Source organism: Neovison vison, chromosome 4 (assembly GCF_020171115.1).
Source record: "Neovison vison isolate M4711 chromosome 4, ASM_NN_V1, whole genome shotgun sequence".
Taxonomy (NCBI): Eukaryota; Metazoa; Chordata; class Mammalia; order Carnivora; family Mustelidae; genus Neogale; species Neogale vison.
The window spans coordinates 1,807,129-1,831,682 of record NC_058094.1 but is presented as its reverse complement, the minus strand read 5'-3'; the positions used below and the strand labels follow the sequence as shown (position 1 = coordinate 1,831,682).

Here is a 24,554-nt window from a genome sequence, read left to right as displayed (position 1 = left end):
CTCCCCCTGCCGGTCGCATCCCAGCACAGGCCCACAGGCAATGAGGAGGGGCTCTGGCACCTTCCAAAGTGGCCATTCAGAACAGATCAGCACTGCCCTGAGTCACCTGGATGCCAAGTAGGTTCTCCCAGGGAAACTGTGACCCCAGTGAGTGCCCGCACCGGTCCTCCCCCTCCCCCAGCCCTTTCTTGCCACCGATCTCCGCACCATCAGCTCTGGGAAGTGGCTCCCCACCACCCTCAGAGAGGAGGCCTGAGGCCAGGGCGGGATGAACTTGACCATCCCACAGCCAGCGAGAGGTGGTGGGGGCAGCAGGGAACCTGGTCTCTCGGCTCCAGCCCCGCCCCCTGCCCCTGTCCCGCCCACACTCACACACCCCCCCTCGGGGTCTCGGACAGCCTCATTCTCTCCCATGGGCTGGGGTCAGCTTCCCCAAGCCACAGACACAGCTGAACTCCCACAGGCACCTGGGGCCCTTCTCACAGGCCTCGTGTGACCTGCCCTTGGCCCTCGGGACTGCCCTGCCCCTGCCTCAGACAAGCCGCATGGGACAGTGGTCCGCCTGAGCGCAGCTTCCCCGTGGGTCCTGGCAATGCCTTCCAGTTCCTTGGACCCCATGGAAGCTGGTGCCACGTTGGGGCGCCCCGCCCATCGTCCGGCCTTGGCAGAGCTGCTTACCTTGACCGCGTGTGCTCTCATCCTGCTTCTGGGAGAGGGTGTCCCCAAGGAGACATGGGCAGGCGGTGGCCAGAGCCATGGTCCAGGCCCCTAAAGCATGGCCCTTGGACAGAAGCAGCCCATCAGCGTGGCCTCCACTCTCTGGCCTGAGACAGGCCTGACCCGGCCCTTACGGTAGCCCCCGCCCACTGCGCTGTACTTCATCCGCTCGGCAAGCTTAGTGGACTCGGGCCACCCAGGGGCTCAGACCCAGGGATGGATTTGGGGGGCGACAGGGACAGGATGGAGGAGACTCATGACAGAGGCTGAAAGGGGGTGGCTGGAGGCCTTCGTCCCCAAGCCCCCTCAGCAGCCAGGAACCTGCTCTGCCTGGTTGGGGGGTGGGCGCTTGTCCCAGTGCGGCCACCAGGTGTGGGACCGTGGTCACCTCTGGTGGAGTGAGTGAGAGAGCACAGGTCATGGCCAGGAGGTGGGGGGCTCAGAGGACACTGGACAGAGGACCATGGGAAGGGCCTAGCAGGGCTTGAGGCTCTGTGTCTGGGAGTGAGGCCCCCTCTGCCCTGGGGCCCGTCGCCAGAACCTTGCAAGAGGCAGCCATGGGGGGGCCGGGCTGTCTTTCATTCATTCTTCAGACACCCTTGGCGCTCCAGCTCTGTGTCCGGCCCCTGCACCGGGGCCCTGGGTTCAAAGCCTGTAGAGACCTTGGCACGGGTACCTGTAGATGGAGAACTGGAGAGCACTGTGGCCTGGCACCCCAGAGGGACATCTGGGGAGTGGGAGAGGCACCAGGCCCCAGGGCCATCGCCCAAGGCAGACCCTTTCCCCAGCCCCTCTGCCCCTCCCTGACCCTGCGGGCCTCTGCTTCACAGGCCCAGGGCGACTGTCCAGATCCGACCTCCTCCCAGCCCACCCTCCGCAGTGCTGGGCTGCCTCGCTGCCCGCTTCCCGGGGCGCTCAGGCTTCATACCAGCGGGTCCCCGATGCAGGGACCCATGCCCTATGACCGGGCCCAGGAGACTCCCAGAGGTCACTCCCTGAAAGAAACCCCAGCCCTCCGCCCCGCCCCGCGCCCTGACCCCCCGCCCTCTGATTCCTCCCAGGTGGCTGGAAGCTGTGGTCCCTGTGGGGCGAGTGCACGCGGGACTGCGGGGGAGGCCTGCAGACGCGGACCCGCACCTGCCTGCCGGCCCCCGGCGCCGAGGGCGGCGGCTGCGAGGGGGTGCTGGAGGAGGGCCGCCTGTGCAACCGCAAGGCCTGCGGCCGTGAGTGCGCGGACGACGCGCGGGCGGTTGGGCCTGGGGGGCCAGGTGGAGGACCCGGGTCGGCGAGGCCCCAGGAGGGAGGGAGCGGCCCAGGGCGGGACCGGGGGAGGCGAAGGAAGAACCCGGGGCCGGGTGGGACCTTCAGAGCAAGGTCGGGTAGTGGAGGGAAGGGGTCCGGGGCGAGACCAGGAGAGGGGAGGGAGGGGCCCGGGGCGGGGCCCGGGGTGGGCGGGACCGGGGTGTCAGGGGAGGGGCGGGGCCACGAGAGGGAGGAGCCCGGGGCGGGGCCACAGGAAGGCGCGACCCGGGGCAGGGCCAAGGGTGGGAGGAGCCCGGGGCGGGGCCAGAGGAAGGAGTGGCCCGGGGCGTGGTGGGACCTGACAGAGGGGAAAGGAAACCCCGAGGGTTAGGCAGGGGGAGGAGAGGGCTTGGTCGGAAAGAGGGAACCGGACTTTGTGGGGCGGGGTCTGGGGCGGGGCGGGGCCGAGGCCTGTCCAGGTGCCCCTAGGACCTTCAGAGAAGACTCAGAAGCAGGGCTGGGACCCCAGCCCCGCCCCGCCCCGCCCCGCCCTACCAGGAGGTGGAACTGGGTGGAGGACCTGCTGGCCCCAGCCTGACCCCAACTCCAGGATGTGTTTCTCTAATAAGCCTTCAACGTCCTGATGCAGATCTTAGCCGCTCCCCTCATGTTAAATCAGCCCGTGATGAGCCTGTCCTTCTTTGGTGGTTTGTCCCGTGAGGGGCCTTTCCTGGGGAGAGAAGCTCTTCTCAAGAATGTGGGGTGGAATCGGGGGGCGTCAGGAGGCCGGGCTGTGGGAGGCAGGAGCGCTGGCGTGAGGCTGAGCGGGAGAGGGCGGCAGCCACTCAGACGTGGTCCTCTGGAGGAAGAGAGGGAAGGGGTGTAGGGCAGGGGAGACCCACAGGAGGAGTCTCCTGGGGACCACACGGGCTGGTGTCAGGCCAGGGTGTCCCAGTCCCAGGTTTCCCAACCGTCCAGGGGGGCCAAATAACCCGGATGTGGAAAGCCTGACCCCACTCTGGCCCGGGACAGAGGGACACAAGGCCCAGAGCGCCCCTCCCGAATTCCGAAGGCGGTGCTGCAGGCGGTGGCCAGGACACTGACCTGAGCCCATCCTGCAGCGGCCGGGCGTGCCAGCTCCCGAAGCCAGTCCCTGCGGTCCACCGACGCCCGGCGGCGGGAGGAGCTGGGGGATGAGCTGCAGCGTTTCGGCTTCCCGTCCCCGCAGACAGGTGAGCCGCGGGCTGGGCGGGCCTGATGCGCCTGCAGTCGGACTGAAACCCTTCAAAGTGGGGAAGGTTGGTTTCAGGACGTGGGGTCTTCAGGCGAGAACTGCGTGTTATTAGTTGCCGCTACGTCTAGGTAACAACCTTGATAACTTACCTTCCGACTCCCTCTTAAGTGTCCGGCGCTTGTCTCCAAGCAGACTGGCTTTTGGGGATGGGTGCCAGGCAAGGGAGCCTGTTTGGGGCTAGACCCGGGGACCCAGAGGTGGCACAAGGACACCCACAGGGGCTGTGAGCCTTGTAGGGGAGATGGCAAGTCCTGAAGGTCAGCCCGGGTCGGAACTAAGCCTCGCTGGCCGCCTGCTGCCCAGCGCGAAGGGGGTTGGGGGCAGTAGGGGGGTTCTTCCTCGGAGTCTGACCGTGGCCTCAGCACGGAGGCAGTGGCAAGCCTGCGATGCTGTCGGTCTGGGCCCGCAGGTGACCCCGCAGCCGAGGAGTGGTCCCCGTGGAGCGTGTGCTCCAGCACCTGCGGCGAAGGCTGGCAGACCCGCACGCGCTTCTGCGTGTCCTCCTCCTACAGCACGCAGTGCAGCGGGCCTCTGCGCGAGCAGCGGCTGTGCAACAATTCCGCTGTGTGTCCAGGTACGTCTGGGAGGGGGCGGGCCTGGGGGCGGGGCAGGCAGGCGGGGGCCTGGGCCCCCGCGTCCCAACGGGGGGTGGGGGTGGGGGTGGGGGGGTGGGGGGGGCCGGGCCCCCGCGTCCCAGCCGGGGGTGGCTGAGCCCAGCGATGCCCTCCATTCCCTTCACAGTGCACGGCGCCTGGGACGAGTGGTCGCCTTGGAGCCTCTGCTCCAGCACCTGTGGCCGTGGCTTCCGAGACCGCACGCGCACCTGCAGGCCCCCCCAGTTTGGAGGCAACCCCTGTGAGGGCCCTGAGAAGCAAACTAAGTTTTGCAACATTGCCCTGTGTCCTGGTAGGTGAGAGGGAGGGAGCTGGGCTGGGCGATGGGCAGGAGAAGAAAGGAAAGGGGGGAAGGGCGCATGAGTCACTGGCCAGCCTCAGGAGTCCAGGGCTAGCGTGCTGGGGTGCTCAAAGGTCGGAGAGCCTAGGGCATTCTTACTTGTATGTCATGGGTGTTGGGACGGCATGCCCCCCCCCAGGTGGTCACACCCGCGTCCCGGGCTTGGTGGTGGTGCAGTGGGCCTCAGAGATATTCACACCTAGGACCCAGGATGCATGGTGGACGGGCAGGCCCCTAGAGGGGCTCACGCTTGTGACCCAGGCTCTGGTCCCACCTTCACAGGGTTGGGCGGTGAGACCCCCCCAGGCGTGCAGTTGTCCCCTGTGGCCCAGGCGTGGTGGTGGGGTGGGGGGTCCCCGGAGGCATTCGCACCGGTGCCCCAGGCTGGGTGTTCACGCTGGCTTCCTGTCCCGTGTCTCCCCCGGGCCGGGCAGTGGATGGAAACTGGAACGAGTGGTCGAGCTGGAGCGCATGCTCCGCCAGCTGCTCCCAGGGCCGGCAGCAGCGCACACGGGAGTGCAACGGGCCGTCCTACGGGGGCGCTGAGTGCCAGGGCCACTGGGTGGAGACTCGGGACTGCTTCCTCCAGCAGTGCCCAGGTCAGGACCGTGCCCTGGGTCCCATGGGGGGTACCTGGCGGGCATCTGGGGGGCTCCGTGGGACAACAGGGGTGGTTGTGGGGCCTGTGCTTGCGGCCGGGGGGGGGTCTTGGTTTCTTTTTTCCCTCGTGGCTTCCTGCTGCTACATCCCTGGGTCCCTGGGTCTCTGTGAGCCCCGGCCCCCGGAACTGTGCCTTCCTCGTCCCCATCTGTGTGCCCCGTGCCTGGCTGTGCCCTGCAGTGGATGGCAAGTGGCAGACCTGGGCGTCATGGGGCGGCTGCAGTGTGACATGCGGGGGCGGCACCCAGCGACGAGAACGAGTCTGCTCTGGTCCGTTCTTCGGGGGAGCTGCCTGCCAGGGCCCTCAGGACGAGCAGCGGCCGTGCGGCGCCCAGCGGTGTCCCGGTGAGTGTCCTGCTTCCCACCCCACGCTGGGCTCCAGGGAGGAGCTCCCGAGCAGCTGGGCAGGCTTGGGGCTTAGCTTGCTGGGAACAGCTCTGCCTGGAGACAGTGGGTGTTCTGGAAGGGTCTTGGCCTTACCCCGTCTGCTGCCAGCCCCCGGCCCCCCTTCCCACACTCTGCCCCACGCACTGCCTCTGGCCTCTCGGCAGAGCCCCATGAGATCTGTGACGAGGACAACTTCGGCACGGTGGTCTGGAAGGAGACTCCAGCAGGAGAGGTGGCTGCAGTCCGGTGTCCCCGCAATGCCACAGGTGAGGGCTGGGGGGACAGCCCATGTGGGGCTCCTGTCCCACCTCACGGACAGGCACCGACACGCCCTCCAACGCCTGCCCCAAAGAGCCGTCAGTTCATGCCCACAGAAGCCAGGGCAGCACGGCTGGGCCCGCTGCGACCCGCCCCAGTGATCTAAACCCTCCCCAAGAGCCAGTAGCCCTATAAAGCCCATCGCAAGGGATGGACCTTTATTGCTATGTGACGTTAGGAAGTGACTTGACCTCTCTGAGCCTCCATTTTCTCGCTGTAAAAGGGGCTCTCTGGATAGTGCTGTCCTAAGGAGAGGGTGGGGACCATGGTGGGGGCGGTGCGGGCAGGTGGGCTTGTGTATCCCTGAGCCCCGCCCCGTCTGGGTTACGTGTTCCCGGGAGCGTGTGGCAAACAGAGAAGCAAGATTAAGGAAACACAGGTCACGCGATGGTGTGACCTCTGGTCTTTGGTCTGCAAGTGTGACCACATCCCCCCTTACTGTGATCCTGCGCCTAGCTGTGGAACAGGCGTCCGTTCCCCCAGCTCGTGCGGCTCGTGGCTCGTGTCGTGTGGCCGTTCTCTGTGGCCAGCGCCATGGTGTGCGCGCACAGCCATGCCCGGCCCTGGCCACGCCCCGGAAGTGAGTTCCCTGGCCCCGGGGCCCCTGAGGTGTCCACGGGATGCCCAAGCCAGCTGAGGCCCCTGCCGTGCAGTGGGTGGCGCTGGGCAGGACCCCGGCTGTCCGCTCTCCTGGGGGCTCTGGGCTGAGCGGAGCTGCAGGACGGGCCTCCCGACGGGCCGAGGCCTCCACCTCCATGCAGGCGGCGTCCTGGTCCTTGCGGGAGCTGCCGCTGTACCTGCTGGAGGAAGGAAACAAGGGAGGCAGGCCCCACGCGGGCCCCCTCTCAGTGGGAGGCGGCTGGCCAGTCCCTGCTTCTGGGGGCTAGAGGCGCTTGTGCTGGGGAGCAGAGGGTGGGATCTCCCCGCTGGAGGCAGAGATGACCCGCCGTCTCCCCAGGCCTCATCCTGCGACGCTGCGAGCTGGACGAGGAGGGCATCGCCTACTGGGAGCCCCCTACCTACATCCGTTGTGTCTCCATCGACTACCGGAACATCCAGATGATGGTGAGAGCAGGCTCTGGGGTGTCCCGCCCTGCCCGGCGCTTCTCTGCCCTTTGATCTCAGACCCAGCCCAACGGCCGACCCCCGCGGCGTGGCCTGTGGACCTGAGTCAGCTCCGGCCACTGTCTGGGGGCAGCAGGAGGCCCAAAGGGTGGGAGTCCTTGGGACCTGCCTCGCTGCGTCCGGCAGAACCACGGCATCCACCCTGCTCCGTCTCCCCAGACTCGGGAGCACCTGGCGAAGGCGCAGCGTGGGCTGCCTGGGGAGGGGGTGTCCGAGGTGATCCAGACGCTGGTAGAGATCTCCCAGGACGGGACCAGCTACAGTGGGGACCTTCTCTCCACCATCGACGTCCTGAGGAACATGACAGAGATCTTCCGGAGGGCATATTACAGTCCTACCCCTGGGGACGCGCAGGTGGGCTCCAGAGGGCAGCCCTGGGGAGGGCACCTGGGAGGGTGAATAGGGAGTCCCTGACTCCAGCATCCCGCTAAGCCCTGACCTGGCCACTGCTGGGCCCTGACTCCCGTTACTGAGCCCTGATCCCGGGAGCACACGGAGCCAGAATTCTGGTGCCTTTTCCCTGCTCACTGGCGCTTTATCCTTTTCTTTCCAGAACTTTGTGCAGATCATCAGCAACCTGCTGGCAGAAGAGAACCGGGACAAGTGGGAGGAGGCCCAGCTGGTACGGACAGCAGTCTGGGGCCCCCTGGCCAGAGCAGCAGGGTGGGCACAGACATGCCTGCTTCCTTGCTGGGGCCCAGGCTAACCCAGGTGGGGTCCTGGGTTCAAGTCCCAGCAGGACCTCTGAGCTGGTCTGACTTTGGTCTTCCATCTCCCCATCCACCAGAGGACGGTAGCTCACCTGGTGGGCTCCGTGGCAGGTGCAGGAAAAGGTGTGGGCCACGTGGTACGTGTTGGGGGTCACTGGTACATGGTCAGCCTCCCTTCCTCCTGGACTGACCTAGAGCCTGCCACCATTCCTGGCCCCAGGACAATAATTGGTGTAAGGACTGTGGGTATCCAGAGACCTTGGCCTTGTCCCCAGGCTGACCCCTGCCCACGAGCACAGCAGCCTCTCTGGGCTCAAGGTTCTGTTGTGCAGAATGGCAGCGGATACTCAGAGGTCCAACCCTGCTTCCCGAGTTGGGGCCAGAGCTTCTCGGTGCTAGGGAATGGGCGACAGGACCCTGGATAGTGGGCGACAGGTGCAGGGGCAGAGGAGCCGGAGGGTGCGTCCCAGGCTAGGTGGGGGCTTCGATGACACCCTCATTTCCCTCTGTGGTCCCCATGGGCTCTGAGGCTCCCTGCCCCCCCCACACCCGGTCTCAGATGGGTCCCAACGCCAAGGAGCTCTTCCGGCTGGTGGAGGACTTCGTAGGCGTCATCGGCTTCCGCATGAAGGACCTGCGGGACGCGTACCAGGTCACAGACAACCTGGGTGAGCCCCTGCCCACTCTGCTGACCCCCTCCCCAGCCCTCTCCGCAGCCCTGGGCCACCCTCCACGTCGGTGTCCTTGTCCATGGGAGCAGGCGGCGGCCAGACGCCCTGCATGGACCCTCCCTGCGTCTTCACATGGACACAGCCCCCAGCTCCATGTGCACCGTGGCCAGATGGGATCCCAGAGGGCGACCACAGGGTGTCTCAGCCCGGGACACAGCAGGAGCCCCGGGCCAGGGCCAGCCCTCGCTTTCACACCCCAGTGCCCTCTCTGCACTGGGACTGCCCGGAGGGTCCACGGCGGTACCGTGCAGCCAGCCCCTCCCTGCCCTCTGCCCCCAAGTGTCTCATCAGAGGGTGTCCAGCTCCTCCCAGTGCAGGTGCACTGACCCAGTGGCCCAGTCTCTAAGACGGGACAGCCACCAGCGATCGCCTCGGGGGGCTGCAGAGAGCCCCAGAGCACCCCAACTATCCTGTCAGACATCCTGCGTCTCACGGATCCGTGGTGTCACCTGTGTGCCCCACGGACTCACGCTCCAGACCCACACCCACATTCACACACTCGCACACACACTGACGCCCTCACACACCCACACCCACACTCACCTCCCACACACACTCGCACACCCACAGTGCACACCACATGCCACACACCCACATTCACACACTCGCACACACACTGATGCCCACGCTTCACACTTACACCTCACACACTCACACCCATACCCCACACACGCACACACCCACACCGCACACTCATACCCCACGGGCCTGCACACGCACACACCCTTGCCCTCCTGGTCCCTAGATACCCCCACTTCACACACCCCACCCAACCCCATACCCACATGCCCCACATCCCACAGCAGTGGCCCACATACCCCATATCCTGAATTCAGGGCCCTCAGCGAGAAGGGCCCCATCTCTGTGCCCAGGTCCTCCTAGACGGAAGGTGCCCAGGTGCCCAGGTCCCCAGAATGGACCACGCAGGGGCAAGGAGGGCAAGGCCAGGTAGCCAGGCACGGAGGGGCTGAGGGAGTGCGGGCAGGGGGCCCCATGAAAGCACAGGCGGGAGTGGAGGGGCAAACTGGCTGCCTGTGCTGGGTTTCTGTTGGGGTCGAGGCCGTAGAGGTGGGCGAAGGCCGGGTGGGCCTGCGCCGCGGGCGGAGGCTGTGGGCTCCGGAACCCAGTCCTTCCCCCACACCTAGTGAGGGCAGGCCGTGGGGCGCTGGGAGAAGGGGGCATGGCGTCCGCCTGACATTGGAGACACTGGGACGCCCCCCCACCCCAGTCCCATGCTCCCAATCCCGTGTGTGCCACCTTGCCCCCACCTTGCCTCCAGGGACACCCTGGGGGGTGGGGTCTGTTCCTTTTTGTGGAGCAGGTGGGGAGGGGGCTGGGCTCCAGCATCCCAGGGAGGAAAGGGGGGCCAATAAGGTGACAGTGCTCCAGGGGGACCCCTCCCTCTATGGCCACAGACCTGACTGCAGAAGCTGCCTTTGACCCCTGTGGGGCCAGGGGGCTGAGTCAAAGCCCGGGTCCTCACCGTGGCAGGGCGCTCCTGCTGGGGCCGGGGCGGGGTGGGGGGAGCTTCCTTCGAAGGCTTGGGAGAGGCTGGAAGGTTGCCCGGTTGGGGCCCTTCTGAGCTGCGAGCTCCCAGGGCCACGGCTCCTGGTTCACAGCTGCCCTGTCTTCGTCTGTCTCTGTCCCTGTTGTCTCTGGGTCCGTCTGCTCCAGTGCTCAGCATCCATAAACTCCCGGCCAGTGGGGCCGCAGACATCAGCTTCCCCATGAAGGGCTGGCGGGCCACGGGCGACTGGGCCAAGGTGCCGGAGGACAGGGTCACGGTGTCCAGGAGCGTCTTCTCCACGGGGTTGGCAGGTAAGGAGCCCCAAGCTGCGGGAGGGGCCCTCAGGGGAGACTCAGGCCCTGGGTCCGAGGGCACACCCCCCAGAAGCTTCCTTCTGGAGTCTGGCCTGCTGCCTCAAGGGCCAAGGGCAGCCTTCACTTCTCCGTGATCCTGAGGTCACCCCATCCTCTAGGAAGCCCTCCCTGCTCTTCCTGCTTTTGGAAGATCCTAGGCGACCTTTGCTGAATGCTCCCATGGACTGCAGGGAGGGAAGGGCCTCGCCTGCCCCCCCAAGCCCTCGGGGTCACTTCAGGGGACCCAGACCGCCACCCCAGCTCTCCAGCCACAGTGCTGTGTGTGTGATGGGGGTGGACACGACCAAGGAGCCTGGGCCTCCTCCCGGGGACTGCGCTTCCCCACACTGGAGTGTGGCCCCGGCTGTGGCAGGCGGGAGAGGGTGACCGCGGTGCCCCCTTCCAGAGGCTGATGACTCGTCTGTGTTCGTGGTGGGCACCGTGCTCTACAGAAACCTGGGCAGCTTCCTGGCCCTGCAGAGGTGGGAGGCCCGGCCGGCCTGGAAGGGACGTGGCATGGGGGGGGGCGTGGGCCAGCGGGAGGCACTCAGGGGAGGGACTGGGAGGGGAAGCCTGGCCCTTGCGCCCCCGCCCCCCGCCTCCCCCGACACCTGCTGGCTCTGCCCCAGGAACACGACCGTGCTGAACTCCAAGGTCATCTCCGTGACAGTGAAGCCCCCGCCACGCTCCCTGCTCACACCCTTGGAGATAGAGTTCGCCCACCTGTACAACGTGAGTGCCCTGCGCAGGGCCACGCAACTCCCCCACCTGCTCCATGGAGGGCCTGTGGCCTTCGTGGGTCTCACTTGAGCCTGCTGCTCGCTTCCCTGCACGATGGAGGGGGAAACAGGCCCAACAGGTGTGGTGATCTGCTCAAGCTATAGAGCGGGGGACGCCGGAGGCAAAACTCAGCCCGCCTCTATAGCCACTGCCCGGGCCCCTGCCTTGGTTTCCTGGGGAAGAGCCGTCCCCTTCTGAGAAACGAGTCTGTCCTGGGCCTCACAGTCCCACTGCGCCCTGCTCCTTGGGGCTCTCTGTCAGGCCTCAGAGGACCCAGGGCCAACGTGCCCTTTGGACCTGCTGAAAGCCGGGAAGCCAAGAGTGTGAGCAGATCCATTACCCACCCAGGACCGAGCAGTGCCACATCTCGAACCCAAGGCCAGGGTCATAACGAGAACTGGCCCTGATCTGTCCCACTGTGTGGCCTCGGGCGAGTGGCTCAGCCTCTCTGTGCCTGGGCTCTCCCCTCGTAGATGGGAGCCACAAGCTTGATGAAGACCTAAGTCGCTCCCACCAGCCCTCGGGGTGCACGACCCCTCGGGGGTGACCGGGACCCCTGCTGCTCTCGCTCCACAGGCCTGCAGGACAGGGTCTGCTGAGGCCCCGCCTGGGCCCACCCCACAGGACCCCGTGGGAGGGGGCAGTCTCCCCAGCACGCTGGACTGGCTGCCTGGGCTCCTGACGTGGGCTTCAGCCATCACTGCCCAGCCCCACTTGGGGAGGGGCCGAGAGGGCTTGAGAGCGGGGCCAGGGCCTTCCCCACTCTGGGCCTCGGTTTCCTCCTCCTCGTGCTTCTTCTCTGGGGGCGACAGCAGAGTCAGAATGTTCACCTAGCAGGCCTGTGAGTGGCCCCGGCGGTCACCCTAGGGCGGGCCCGGGGCAGGGGGGCGCATGACCCTGACCCCTCCCCTCTCTCCCCCAGGGCACCACCAACCAGACCTGCATCCTGTGGGACGAGTCGGACGTGTAAGTTCACGTGGACTTTGTGGCCTCAGGGCCTCTAGGGTGGGCTCAGGGGTGGCTGGCCCACGGGGAAGGGTGGGGTTTCAGGTTCGAGGCCGTGTCTCACGTGACCCCTCCCTGCCCACGTCTGGCTCTGGGGCAGCTTGGAGCCCACCCAGCCCGCCTCTGGCCCCTCCCAGGAAAGAGCTGGGCCAAGGCCCCAAAGTGGGGAGCAGCCTCCGGAGAAGGAGGGTCAGAATCCTGGAACCAGGCGGGGGCGGTCTGAGTCCTGGGGCGGGGGGTGAGGCCTTCCCTGGTGTGGTCAGAGGGTGGGCGTCATTGTCGCTACCCGTCCCTCTCAGCGCTGGCGTCGGCATCCCTGAGGCATCCCTGCACCCCTTCCCCAGGCCGCCTGGGAGTGTGAGGTGCGCCGCCCGGCCCTCTGAGCCTGGGGGGCATGCTGCGAACCCCCTGTGCTCGGGGTGGGGCAGTGATGGGCATGTGTCCTGGGAGGGCAGGAAGGCTCCCGTGGCAGCTGATTCTCGAGACAAGCTCGCCTGGCAGAGAAGGGCATGGAGGCAGAAACACAGCTTGAGCACAAACATGGGATTTGGGTGGCACATGTGGCATGTGAGGTGAGGCCAGGAAGAGCAGGAGGCTGGAGAACAGGCAAGATGGGGCCGGTCTGCGGGGGTTGTTGTGTCAGGAGCCAGGGAAGTTATTGGGATGGGATCAGCATCTACCCATCCACCACCCCCGTCCACCCCCATTCATCCACCCGTCCATGCACACATCCGTCCGTCCGTCCGTCCGTCCACCATCCTCCAGTGATTACCAACCACGGAGAAGGCCGTTCTCTATCAGGTTTTGTCCTCAGCCTTGTCCTGTCCACGCTGAGGAGGGCAGTAAAGCGGGAATATGTAGATTCCTATGAAAGCGTCAGCTCGTGCCCCATGGCAAGAAGTGGAGGCAGACGGCTCTGCTGAGGGGACACTTGTGGAAGGTGGGGTCAAGTGCCTTTTAGAGCAGGTTCATGGAACCCTCTCTGAGGGGACGATGCAGAGGCCCCAGCACCGTCTGCACACAAGCACTGCGGCGAAGGGGACAGGTGGCCCCAGGGCGCTATTCGAGGCCACGCGGAGCCATCCGGCCGATCCCACTGGCCTTTACCGGCTCTGGGCCTGGGGCGGCGGTTGGTTGGGGGAGAGCTGGCCGGCGTGCTGCCCTGGCAAGTGGCCCTCTGGCTTTGGTTGCTGTCCTGCTTTTCTCTGGGTTTTCCAAGCAGCATAACCTCTTGGTAGAGAATGGGGTGTCTGAAAAGTGATGGCGGAAAGAACAAGGAAGCAGGCCCACACGCTTGCGGCGTCCGGGCCAGCCCCTCTGAGTCCCCATTCCCAGGCAGCCGGGCTGAGCTGTGGCTTCTGGTCTGTCCATCTGGCCCTTCCCCGACTCCCCAGGGGCTGTCCGAAGGCTGCCCGCAGCCCTGGGCCACACGGGTCACCCCTCCTGCGGGGCCCTCCTCTTTCTCCTGACGGCTCCACCCTCATTTCTGATCGTCTCCTTGCCGGCCAGTCCTGGGACCATGGGAAGCTCTTGGAAGCAAATTGCTTTCCAGAGAGGTGGGCTTCATCCCCTTTGCCTTCCCTGCGCAGCAGCTGCGAGAGCTCCGGCCAGGCCAGCACGTCCCGCTCACGTCCTGAGGGCCTTCCTGTGGCCCAGGAGGACCTCGAGGCCGACCCTGCCCTCCAGGAGCCTCAGCTGCCCACCCTGTAGCCAGATTCCCACTTCTCACCTCTGGCCATGAACTCTTTCAAGGGCCGGGGGGGCCTGCCCACCATGCCAGCATGCCCCACCCACCCATGGTCCCCTCTGGAGGCATGGAATGGCTAAAGTTTCTGTACCTGGGGGCTCAGGGCCCCAAGGACAGAAGGAAGGGGCCAGCAACTGCACCGTGTTTGCGACGTGTCCTAGGTAGCTTTCGCATGCGAGGTCCCTGTTTGGTCCTGGGCAGGGTCCTGGGCAGGGCCCCGGGAGCCTGACTGCACTATTGCTGCCGCCTCGGAGAAAGCCGGGCCACCTATGAGCCTGTGACTTAGTGGGACTCTCCAGAGTGGGGATGGAGGAATCCAACCCATGGCTGGGTAGCCCGGGGCCCACGGGGGAGGGTCTGGACTGGGGTGCTGTGGTAGAGGGACCTGGCTGTGTCCCCCAGACCCACCCCTATTCTGTGCTGGATACCTCCCTTCCATGGCCAGGGTGGGGGGCTGCTCCTCACCCCATGAAAGGGCTCAGAGGAGCCCAGGTTTTCCTAGATGATCAGACAGAGGGTTCAAGTACAGGGCCCCAAGTCTGCTTCCACCTGTGACCCAGGAGCTGAGTCTGTACTGGTGTGGACCTGTGGGGGGGTGTTGCTGAAAAAGGGTGTCACGTGTGTGCAGGATTGTGGATGGGGGTTTGCCGGAGAGGGAGGCAGTGACCACCTGAAGAGAAATAGTGATTTTCCATCCTTGACTGTGATCCCTGAGCCCAGTCCTGATCGCAGATGGAGTGTCTTGACCCCAGTCACCTGCTGAGCCCTGATCCCTGGTCACCTGCTGACCCCTTTCCCCAGTTACACTCTGAGCCCTGACCTTTATCAAATACTCAGCCCTGACCCTGGTCCCTCTCTGAGCCCTGAAACTGGTCACACTCTGAGCCCTGACCCTGGTCACACACTGAGCCCTGACCCTGGTCACACACTGAGCCCTGACCCTGGTCGCACACTGAGCCCTGACCCTGGCCCCATGCTGAACTCTGATCCTGGTCACACTCTGAATGCTGACCCTGTCACACACTGAGCCCTGACCGGTCACACTCTGAGCCCTGACCCCGGTGACACACTGAGCCTTGACCCTGGTCCCATGCTGAGCCCTGCCCGTGTGTCTTCTCTGGAACCTGTTCAGGACGCTCACAGATGATCACATGAGTGTCACGTGCTTACTGGGCCACCTCCTCTTCTAGACACATGCGACAGTTGGCCATGTGATGTGCTCGTCTTAGAAATACTGAGTCAGAGGCTCCCGCCCACAGCACAGACCCTCCACGGCCTCGCCCCCAGCTACACACACATTTCCACACGAAGCCTCAACACCCACGCTCAGCGGCTCTGTTAACTCTGGTTCCTGACGGCTCCCTGGAGCCCCCTCGCCCTAGGCGCCTGCATTAGGCAGCCGAATCCCCCTTCCCAGCCGAAGACCCCGACGGCCCGCTCCAAATCCCCGGCTGGTGGCTCGGCGCCCCCCCCACCCCAGCACTGCAGCAGCCTGGCCCTGGCAGGGAAGCCCAGGGAGCGGGGGCGTTAGGGAGGGAAAGGGGGGTCTGCGGAGCTCCCAGCTGTGCAGGAGGGCAGGTGGAGGATGGGGCGCAGAGGATAGGCAGCCGGCTGACAGAGCTGATGAGGGCCCCGAGCCCGTCCTGGGCCCCGGTCTTGTGGTCCCAAGAGGCCAGCTCCTGGCCTCTCCCTCATGGCAGTCGCTGAGTTAGAACCTTGAAGTCAGAGCTGGTAAGATTCCGGGAGACCATCTGCTCTGCTCAGCTGGGACCCTGTGTGCAGGTGGGGGGCAGGGACTCCCCACCAGTGCGCCTCCTGGGATGCCCGAGTTTTAGGGGAGGGTGTGCGGGGGACCAGCCCCAGGAGGGCCCCGGGACCCACACCCACATGGGCTGCGGAGCCTCTGACAAGTGCTCCCAGCTCGGGGGTTTCTCCCCCAAGGGTTTCTCCCTCTGGCGAGCTGAGCCAGCGGCGCGGACGCCAGGACGGGCTGCCGGAGGGACGGCGTCCTGCACGCACCTGAAGCCCAGCCCCGATCCAGGCTCTTCAGACATGCCTCCTTGACTCCCACGGGCTGCTGTCTGCAGAGCAGCAGGCCTGGGAGGCCGCCTGGCCTGGCCCTGCCACCCAGGGACAGGCGGGACCCAGGCTCGCCCCTCCCCTGGGGCCCCTGCCCCCATGTGTGTCCCAGTCCCTCTAGGAGCCTTGCCCCTATCCTTGGTTTCCGTGGAGAGGGCGGTGAGGGGCAGGCTGAGGGGAGGGGGAGCGGAAGGGAGAGTTGGCAGGGTCCCTAGGTCCCTGTCAGCGGCTGGGAGCCAGCCGGAGTCCTCCCACTGAGGCTGGTTTCTGATGGGGGTAGAGGAGGCTGGCAGAAGGGAGATGGGAGAGGGCGGCCAGTACCCCCCTCCCCACCCCTGCAGCCCTGGAGTCCGCCCCAGCCCCTTCCCCTGTGCCCTTCCCTTCTCTGAGTCTCCCCCTACTTCGACCTTGGGGGGCGGGGGCTGCCCTCTCCTGCAGGGGCTGCTGAGCCCAGGCCTTCCTGTCTCCTTGCAGGGGCGGGAGCGGGAGGGGGCAGATGGGCCAGGAGGTCATGGCACCCCCCGCTGCTTCCTGGCTGACAGCCCGGTTCCCCCCGGCCACTGCCCTCCACCCCACGGGCCCCTCGCTGCTGCCCCCCTCAGGGGCTTCGAGAGGTGCGTCCTGCCCGTTTTCCCACGCTCACAGTCCTGCCCCTCCTTCCCAGCTCAGACCCCAGGGAGTATTTCGTGCCCCCTGTTCGCCCCTACTCCTGCGGAACAGGGCCCCCTGGGCAGGGCCTGGGTCTCGTCCACTGTCCATGTGTCTCTTCTGCTGGGGACACACAGTTAAGCCCCCAGGAGGTGAACAGAGGCTGCTGGACTGTGCCCCGTTTGAAGGGGGCCCCTCATCCTCAGGGGACTGGGACGTGCCCGTTCCCTCCTTCCCTGCAGCCAGTCTGCCCAGTGGGGTCTGGCCGCGTCCCACTGTCGCGGTGCCCCCACGCCACCCACCCAGCGGGATATCCACCAAGGTGCGCCTGCCCCTCACCACTCACTTGTGGGATGTGGATGCCCAGGAGGGCAGGGGCCGAGGAAGCTGCCCCCACTGGAATGCCCGCTGGGCCGGGGTGTCCCAAGGGTGGGAGTTCCTGTGTGTGTCCTCCAGCCACACTTGGCGGGTCAGGAGAGCCCCTCGTTCCAGCTTGGGAACCCCGGCTCTGCCACACCCACCACGCAAGCCCAGGCCTCAGCTTCTCAGACCATATGATGGAGGAGACAGACCCACGCTGGGGAGGTGTCGCCAGCCCCCCAGCCCCCTCCAGGCACCTCACAGGCCACGGCAGAGGATGGGATTGCTGGCCCAGAGCTGGCCACGGCCCTACCTGCCCCCTTCCTCTCCTGAAGCTCTCCCTTGCTTTCCCCCCTCATTCTGCTGGAACAGCATGCTGGTCACTCCTGGCCAGTGACAGACCCGGGGGCATGTCTAGAGAGGGGGCTCTGGCCGAGGAAGGGGGTGGTCTGGCCAGGAGCATGGTGTGTTGGTGTGGAGGGCGTATCTCGGGGCGGGGCCCTTCCCTGCACACAAGTCTCCTTCTGCTGTGTGTCCAGCTGTGACCCGAGGCCCCTGCATCTGTCCCGTAGCCTCTCCACACGCGCAGGTGGGTGGGGATGGGGTCCTCTGAGCAGAGCACCCACGGAGACACAGGGGTCAAGGAGAGGGCCCCCTGAGCTCAAGAAACCAGGCCAGCAGAGTGGGACCAGTGCTGGGTGACACGCCCTATTTCGGAGGTGCCTGCAGGGGCGGGAGATGGGCCAGCGGGTGTGCGGTATAGACGAAGTCACTTACATTGCTTGTTGGCGGCCACAGGGCCGAATGGCCAGAGGCCTGGGAAGGGGGGCTTGGGACCAGGCAGGGCCGTTGCCGTTGGCACCCGCACTCCCCCAGCAGCCCCCCCACAAGCTCTGCCCAGCTCTGGCTTGGGGGGGTGGGCCACGTTGCTGCAGGAAGGGGTGCACGCGGCGACGCACAGGACCCTCTGGCCAGCGCACAGAGTTGCTTTGGGGCGCTCCTAGCCGGGCCCCGTCCCCCCGTCCGGCTGTCCTTCCAGGGGCACCGTGCCGGAGACGCATGTTCCCAGCGGCGCCCACCCACAGGGCATGCTCCATCCATGGGCACACGGGGCCCCCCCTGCATCCACCCGCGGGGGCTCCACCGTGCTCCAACATCTGGTCCTGCAGAAACCGCCCTGCCCAGACCCCGTCCTGCCGCCGTCCCCACCCTCCCTGGACCCTCCCAGGCCCAGCCCACCCCGCAGGCTGCCCGGCCTTCGCCCACCCTGTCCTTATGGCAGCGTCTGTCCATCCCTCTCGGAGGCCCCCAGGTCCAGAGCACCCGCTGTGACCCGGCAGCTGAACCGGTGGGAGGAGCAGGGGTCCTGCCTGCTGCATGCCTGGCCTCGAAGCTCGGCCCCATTCCTTACTAACGGGGTCGTGGTGGGTGAGCCCTTTTGGCTCCTTGAGACATGGGGTTGCCGCAGGGCCGAAATGAGGTGATGGGTGTTGAGTACAGGTCGGTCAGTGGGAAATGGTCAGCAGGTAGGCGCTGTCCCTACCCGTCCTCCAGGAAGCTCGAGAGAGAGGGCCCCTCCCTGACCCACACTGTGCCCTGTGGGGTAAGCGCCGGCCTTGGGGCCCAGTGTGAGATTCCGCAGCTGGAGCCCACCTGGAGGCAGGCAGCAGAGGCCCTCTGGGCCCCAGCACAGCATGTGCAAAGGAGCTGAGGCAGGGGTCCACGGGCTGGACTTGCAGGACAGGTGGAGCTCTCCTGCCTTGAGATGCTTGCTTCCCCTCTGCCAGAGGCTGCAACCGCTGGTTTCCTGAGGCAGAAAGGTCAATCCCACTCCCCAGGCAGCCACGGCCCCTGCTGGTGGCCTGCGGAGGGGGGGGGCGTGATGCGACTTGTGGGAGGGCGCAGGGTAAGGACAGCTGTGGCAAGGGCCCGTTCTCGCCCCCAGGCCTCGGTGCTGGTGCCGGGGTGGCAGGAAGCAGGGCACGGTGGGGTGACCTCGAGTGCCAGGGTCACTGGGCCTTTGGGAGTCGGGGGAACGGCGAGATGCCTGGACGGTGGGGTGGCGGTCGGGGGGTGACAGGCAGTGGTGACGGTGTGGCTGCCTGTGCGCACCTGTCCCTGGGGGACGGGGATGGCGGGACCTCCCGTAAGACAGGTTCCGTCTGCACCGCGCCCCGGACACGGCAGACGCGAGAAGTGCTTGCGGGTGAAAGCTGGCAACGGGCTTGATAGCCGGTGTGGGTCCGGCGACGGTCGCGGGGCTGGTTCTGACGCGGCCACGCCCGGGATGCTCACGGCGGTGACGCCGGGGACCGTGAAAGCACAGGGACAGCGGGGGGACGACGGTGCTGCCGATGCCGATGGCGGCGGTGATGGCCGTGGCGGTGATGGCCGCGGCGGTGATGGCCGTGGCGGTGATGGCCGCGGCGGTGATGGCCGCGGCGGTGATGGCCGTGGCGGTGATGGCCGCGGCGGTGATGGCCGTGGCGGTGTTGGCCGTGGCGGTGTTGGCCATGGCGGTGTTGCTGCTGACAGTGGGGGGCGGCGGGTGCGTGGCCGACGTCAGGGCTGTGGTGCTGGTGACGCTGCTGGGGTCGGGGGCGCTGTGATCACGGCGTTCGCTCAGGGACTGCGCGTGGCAGGGGCGACGTGGCGGTGGTGGTGGCCTTGCCCGTGCGTCGTGCTGATGGCGGCGGTGAGGGCAGCGGGGGCCACGGATGCACTGTCGGGGGCGTCGATGGGGTTCGTGCGACGTCGTCTTGGCCTCGGTGGCTTCGGGGCAGCTGTGAGGGCACAGACAGCGGTGACAGTGAAGGCGGTGAGCTCGCGGCCCCCTCCCTGTGGGGCCTGGGGCACGCCCGTGGCGCAGTGGCCTGCCGGACCACAGCGGTCAGTGTCAGATGCCCCCGGAGTGGAGAAGATCGAGCAGGAGACAGGCGGCCCGTTTGGGATCTGTCGGGGGACACTGAGCACAGAGCCTGCCAAGGGCAGGCCGGGGAGGAGCTTCCTGGATGAATGAGTAAGCGGACCCCTGGCAGAAGTGTGGGTGCCAAGGCAGTGGTCCATCAGTGGGCAGAGGTAGGGGACAGGAGGGACAGAGCTTGGACGGAGGGGTACCGGGGGGAGTTCTAAGTGAGGTGACAGGCTCAGGTCGGGTCCCAGGGGTGCAGGCCTCTGAGCGGGGGGGAGGTTAGCAGATGGAGCAGGATCAGCAGGCCAGACCGCTGGCTTACAGGGCTGGTAGCCCAGGGTCCCATGCTCTCCCAGAGGCCCAGGTCTGCCCCGGGTGTGGTGGATGTGAGGGGGAGAGCCCGGACCACGGGAAGGACCAGGTCTCCAGGCCTGCAGCCGGGAGCGGACTCCGCGCGTGGCCGGCCCAGGCGTCTCCGCATCGTGAGCAGAGGCTCCCAGGACAGAATCCTGCGACTCAGACACCAGCCGCACCAGGAGGGCCAGCCCATGTGCAGGAGCGCGGGCCGGGTCTCACCTGGAAGAAAGCTGAGTGAGACCCTGGTCAGGCAGGTGTCCCTCCCCCAGAGTCCACGTGTTGCAGATATCAGGATCCTCCCAGGACCATGGGTGTTGCCCCCAGGACCTGAGCCAAGACCGGATAGAACTGACCTGGGCCAGGCCATCACGGGGCAGACACGACCTGGCCTGCAGGTTCTCATGAGCTGGTGGCCAGCAGGGATAGGTCTGGGCACAGAGGGAGCTCAAGGAGGCTTCCCCAAAGGACCAGGTGAGTCAGCCAGGGCACAGGAGGGACCATGGTCAGAGACACCGGCCAAGGTCAAGTGCTGGAAGCCGGAGACGGCGCCTGTGTGCTGAGTCCCCGCTGGCTCCGTCCAGCTGGCGTGGGCCGGCAGGTGCAGCGGGGCCGGGGGTCCTAGCGCAGAAGCAGGGTAGAGCCTGAAGGAGGGTCTGGTGTAATGCTCGGGAATTCACAGGCTATCCAGGTGGGCTTTCTGGAGGAGACTCAGCACAGACCTTGATCTGTGGCTCAGAAGTCAGCAGGGAGAGGTGGGGGGTAGGCCTTCTGATGGGTGAAGTGTGATTTAGCGGGGCCTCGTCCTAGGCTAGAGGGTGTAGGGAGCACAAGGGGAGGCCAGCCCATTGGTGATCTTGAAGACCAGACTGAAAAGTCCTGAGGGGCCTCTAGAAGCCTCTGCGGCAGATACTTGGCCTGTTCCCGGTTACCCTATTGGACTGTGCTGTGCCCACTCCGGCTTTTTTCGATTGTGTAGGAGGCTACCTATGAGTCATTCACACTCCAGTGTGAATTAGCCCATCAAACCCCAGGGGACCCTGACGGTTCTCGTCCCGTAATAGACCTGCTCCGTGGGCCGGCAGGAGGTTTCATGAATGCAGCGAGTGCCCTGGTTCGGTGGGTGGACGGATGGACGGGGCGGGGGGGCCGGCTGTCAGAGCACCCTCTCTGTTACCGTCCCCTGATGTACTGTGAGCACCAGGCCCAAAGCAATGCGGCCCCACGTCTCCCGCAACAACGCACTGGAGGAGCCTTGGTTCTCCCCTCACAGGGCCGGCAGCTCAGCGCCGAGAAGCTGGGATGGAACCCGCCTGAGCGGGAACAGTTCCGCCTTCTTGGGCTGGGCACGGGCCAGGAGACGGGGGTGGGGGCCGAGGTGCCATGGGCTGAGCCTCCTCCCAGGGTCTGTGACGCCCCTTGGCTCCCACGCACCCTGAGCGGGGTTGGGGACCAGGCCCGCTGCTGATGGCAGCCTGCTGATGAGCCGCTCTTGGCCTGGGACACGGGGACAGGCAGCGGCTCCGCTCTGAGTGCTGAGTGTGCAGGGGCGGGGGGCAGGGTGGTTCTGTCCCGGGAGCCCCTAAATGTGGCCCAAGGAGAGCCCCTGTGGAGCAGAGCGGTGAGGTCAGGTCAGGGAGGCTGGACAGGCCCCCGGGGCCCTGGGGTGTCTCGGTGGGGAGGGGGCCGTGGGAGCTCTGAGCTGAGGACGACATGCCTGGCATGTTTTCTGACCCGTGCGGAGGCCGGTCGGAGCTGCTGACGGGTGGGCCGTGGGCGTGGGAGAGAGCGAGGGCTGGGGCGGCGTCGAGGTTGCCGTAGGCAGTGGAAGTTTAGGGGGCGGAGGGCTGGCTGCCCAGTCTGGGCTGGTGCCCCCACCGCTGGGCCGGCAGCAAGGTGAGCCGGCTGGGCCCGGGCCTGCCCTCCCAGAGGAGGCTGCAGAAGAGACGCTGAAGCCGTGAGCAGAGCAGCATGGAGGAGGAGCTTGTGGGGCAGGGACCGCCTCGCTGCGGGAGCCAGGAGCCGGCTGTGGCCACGGTGGCTGTGGAGGTGAACCAGCCTGGCCTCCCAGCCGGTCGGGCAGTGCGATGGCGGAGGCGTGGCTCTGCTCTGGGCGCCCTGGTCAGATGCGGAAGACACAGCCCCCCGCCCAAACCTCCCCTGGACTCAGGCATGGACGAGCTCCCGCTCTCACCCTCTGGGTCTCCCTGCCCTCCTGCTCCTGAGGGTGCCACTGCCCCAGCTCCTCCTCTCGCCCTGGACCTAGCGAGGGGAGGAGCAGGTGTCACTGACCCAGATTCCTCAGGCCTGGGCTCAGGGAGGTGGGAGGGGGGTTGGCGCCATGACCCAGATATTCGAAGTTTTGGAAGCTCAGTCAAGAGGCAGCACATGGTCTCCCAGTGCAAGAGGGGAGAGTGACCTGCCTGGGTTGCAGAGACGGGGACGGGGTCCCTAGATCCGGAAGCACTCCGGTCAGACATGGGAAGAACTTCCAGATGTTGGGGTACAAGAGGAGGCCTCCTAGAGGTTTTGCTGAAAGAAGGACCGAGAATCCCCTGGCCTTTCCCGGGTCGGAGGGGGAGCCTAAGACGCCAGCGACGGGGCTGGGGTCAGGGACTGCCTGTCTACTTGTCTGGCTGCAGGTCAGTCCCTGGCTGACGTCCAGCATAGCACGGGAGGCTTGGCTAGCCCTGGGCGCCCCGCATGGCCTGAGTTCTTTTCCTGGTGTGTGTGGGGGTGGGGGGAAAGGGCGGGGGAGCCCCTGGGCAGGTCACCTCTCTGTGCGCAGGGTCCCGGCTTATCCTTAAGGATCCCTCAGATGTGTCCCCCACAACCCAGGAGTTCGGAGGTTGTGTGCCTGGAACGGTGTCAGACAGATAAGGTCGGGTGCTTGTCTGCGGGCCCTGCCGCTCGTGCTGTGTGGCCCTGGGCGAGGGTACCTCCTCTCTGAGCCTCAGCGGCTCTGTCTGCATGGGGCAGCTGAGGGCTGTCATCGCGCTTCAGGGACAAGTCGCACAGGAAACCGTTATCACCCAGGAGTGGGAGGGAGCAAGGAGAGGGTCCCCGTCCCAGCCTCCCTGACACAGGCCGCAAGGGCTCTCCGCGTCAGGGAGAGGTAGGGCCTGAGGGGGCCCGCAAGGCAGTCCCGCAGGGTCCCACGAGCCCCTGCACCCTCCTGCGGAGTGAGCACCTCGGCCCGCCTCCCGGACAGCTGGCCTGGCTCAGGGCGTGGCCCTTCTCCTGTCCTCTGTGACCTGAGGCTGCGGGAGGCCAAAGCAGGCAGCAGCCCCCCCCCCCCACCCGGAGACCGATAAACTAATTAGCTCCTCCTCAGTAGCCCGGGCTGGCGCTCTCCCAGGAGGTGGCCTGCAGCTCTCAGCCTGGCGCCCTGCAGGCCCAGCAGCCCCGCTGCAGCCCAGCCCAGCCGGCCTCACCCCCCGCCTCGGGGTGCCGTCCCCTCCCAGGCTCCGAGGCGGGAGAGCTGGCTTCCGGATGCCCCCGCCCTCTCTGTGCTCGGAGGGGAGCAGAGGCGGTGTCCACGCCCGAACACTGAGAAGCACAGCGGGGACTGGAACCAGGACTGGCTGGCCCCGGACGCCTGCTCGCAAGGACAGCTCCAGGGCTGATGTCCCGGACGAGCCCTGAGTTGGAGAGCGGGCGGCGGCCTGGCCAGACAGGGGTGGTCTGTGGGGCTCTCTCGGAGTGGCGCTGTTGGCTGTCTCCTGGCCTGCGCCGTGGTGGCTGGCTCAGCATCTGGCCAGTGGCTTGGGCACGTGGGGACGGTCACATATGCAGCTCCGGGCATGAGGACAGGGAGCTTCTGGCGGGAAGGGGCACACAGGGGCTATGGCAGGGGCGAGCGTTGGCCAGGGCTTAGCGCCCCATGCCCGTGTCCCACCTGGGGCCCTCGCACTCAGTGAGGCCCTGATAGGCCTCTGGCCAACGGTGTGGGGAGCACTAGGCTGGACCTGGGGTCTTCCGGGGAGCTCCAGGATGCGCCAGGACCCAGCACTCTTGGGCTCCTTCCGTTGTCCTGCTCCTGGTTTGCAGCTGGTGGTCTCTCCGTCTCTGGAGGCAGGACATGGAGGTCTCTTGTCTTTGGGTGCGGCTGCCCCCCGCTGTGACTAATGGCTGCTTCTGCGCTTATCTCATGGAAGGGCCCCGACATGGATGAGCCTTGAGCTCCCCAGTCCTGGGCCCTTTGAGCTCAGGCCACAGTGCTCTCTTCTCCCTGAACTCTAGACAGAGCGGGCCAGCTGGAGCTCCGGGGTGTGGTAGGGGTACTTCCTAGGGCCTGAGCCCCGGTGCTCCCGCAGAGCCTACAGCTGACTCCTGGGCCATGAAACTCTGCCTGGCCGCCACCGTGAACTCGGCTAGCCCGCTTGGGCCCCAGGGCTAGCCCCCAGTTTTTCTTCTCCGCATAATGGGGTCAGGTCCTTCCCTGAGAGAAGGGAATCAAAAGAGCAAGGCCCACATCCAGGCTTCTGGCCCAGCCCAGAATACATCCCTGCCCCCCCGGGGCCCGGAGCTCAGAGCAGGGATTGTGTAACATCTCCTGGGCACCAGCACCAGCCCGGGCTCTCCGATCCCTGCCGCCAGTGACCCTCCTCGTTCCTGGAGGTGCTCCTGCATCCACACAGGCACCGTGCTGGGGGCCTTGCGGTGTGTGCCC

At 66.4% G+C, this 24,554-nt stretch overlaps 1 protein-coding gene across 1 annotated transcript in view; it reads left to right on the top strand.

Annotated features, from left to right (window-relative positions):
* Nucleotides 1-24,554, top strand: part of ADGRB1 (adhesion G protein-coupled receptor B1) — a 62,079-nt gene that overhangs the window by 9,205 nt on the left and 28,320 nt on the right. The window contains exons 2-16 of the mRNA XM_044244858.1: nucleotides 1,779-1,940; nucleotides 3,081-3,191; nucleotides 3,663-3,827; nucleotides 3,995-4,159; nucleotides 4,642-4,806; nucleotides 5,048-5,212; nucleotides 5,419-5,520; nucleotides 6,531-6,637; nucleotides 6,857-7,051; nucleotides 7,251-7,319; nucleotides 7,967-8,075; nucleotides 9,813-9,956; nucleotides 10,405-10,480; nucleotides 10,628-10,730; nucleotides 11,701-11,744. Coding sequence (XP_044100793.1) covers nucleotides 1,779-1,940; nucleotides 3,081-3,191; nucleotides 3,663-3,827; nucleotides 3,995-4,159; nucleotides 4,642-4,806; nucleotides 5,048-5,212; nucleotides 5,419-5,520; nucleotides 6,531-6,637; nucleotides 6,857-7,051; nucleotides 7,251-7,319; nucleotides 7,967-8,075; nucleotides 9,813-9,956; nucleotides 10,405-10,480; nucleotides 10,628-10,730; nucleotides 11,701-11,744 — 1,882 coding nt within the window. The remainder of the gene's footprint in view (nucleotides 1-1,778; nucleotides 1,941-3,080; nucleotides 3,192-3,662; nucleotides 3,828-3,994; nucleotides 4,160-4,641; nucleotides 4,807-5,047; nucleotides 5,213-5,418; nucleotides 5,521-6,530; nucleotides 6,638-6,856; nucleotides 7,052-7,250; nucleotides 7,320-7,966; nucleotides 8,076-9,812; nucleotides 9,957-10,404; nucleotides 10,481-10,627; nucleotides 10,731-11,700; nucleotides 11,745-24,554) is intronic.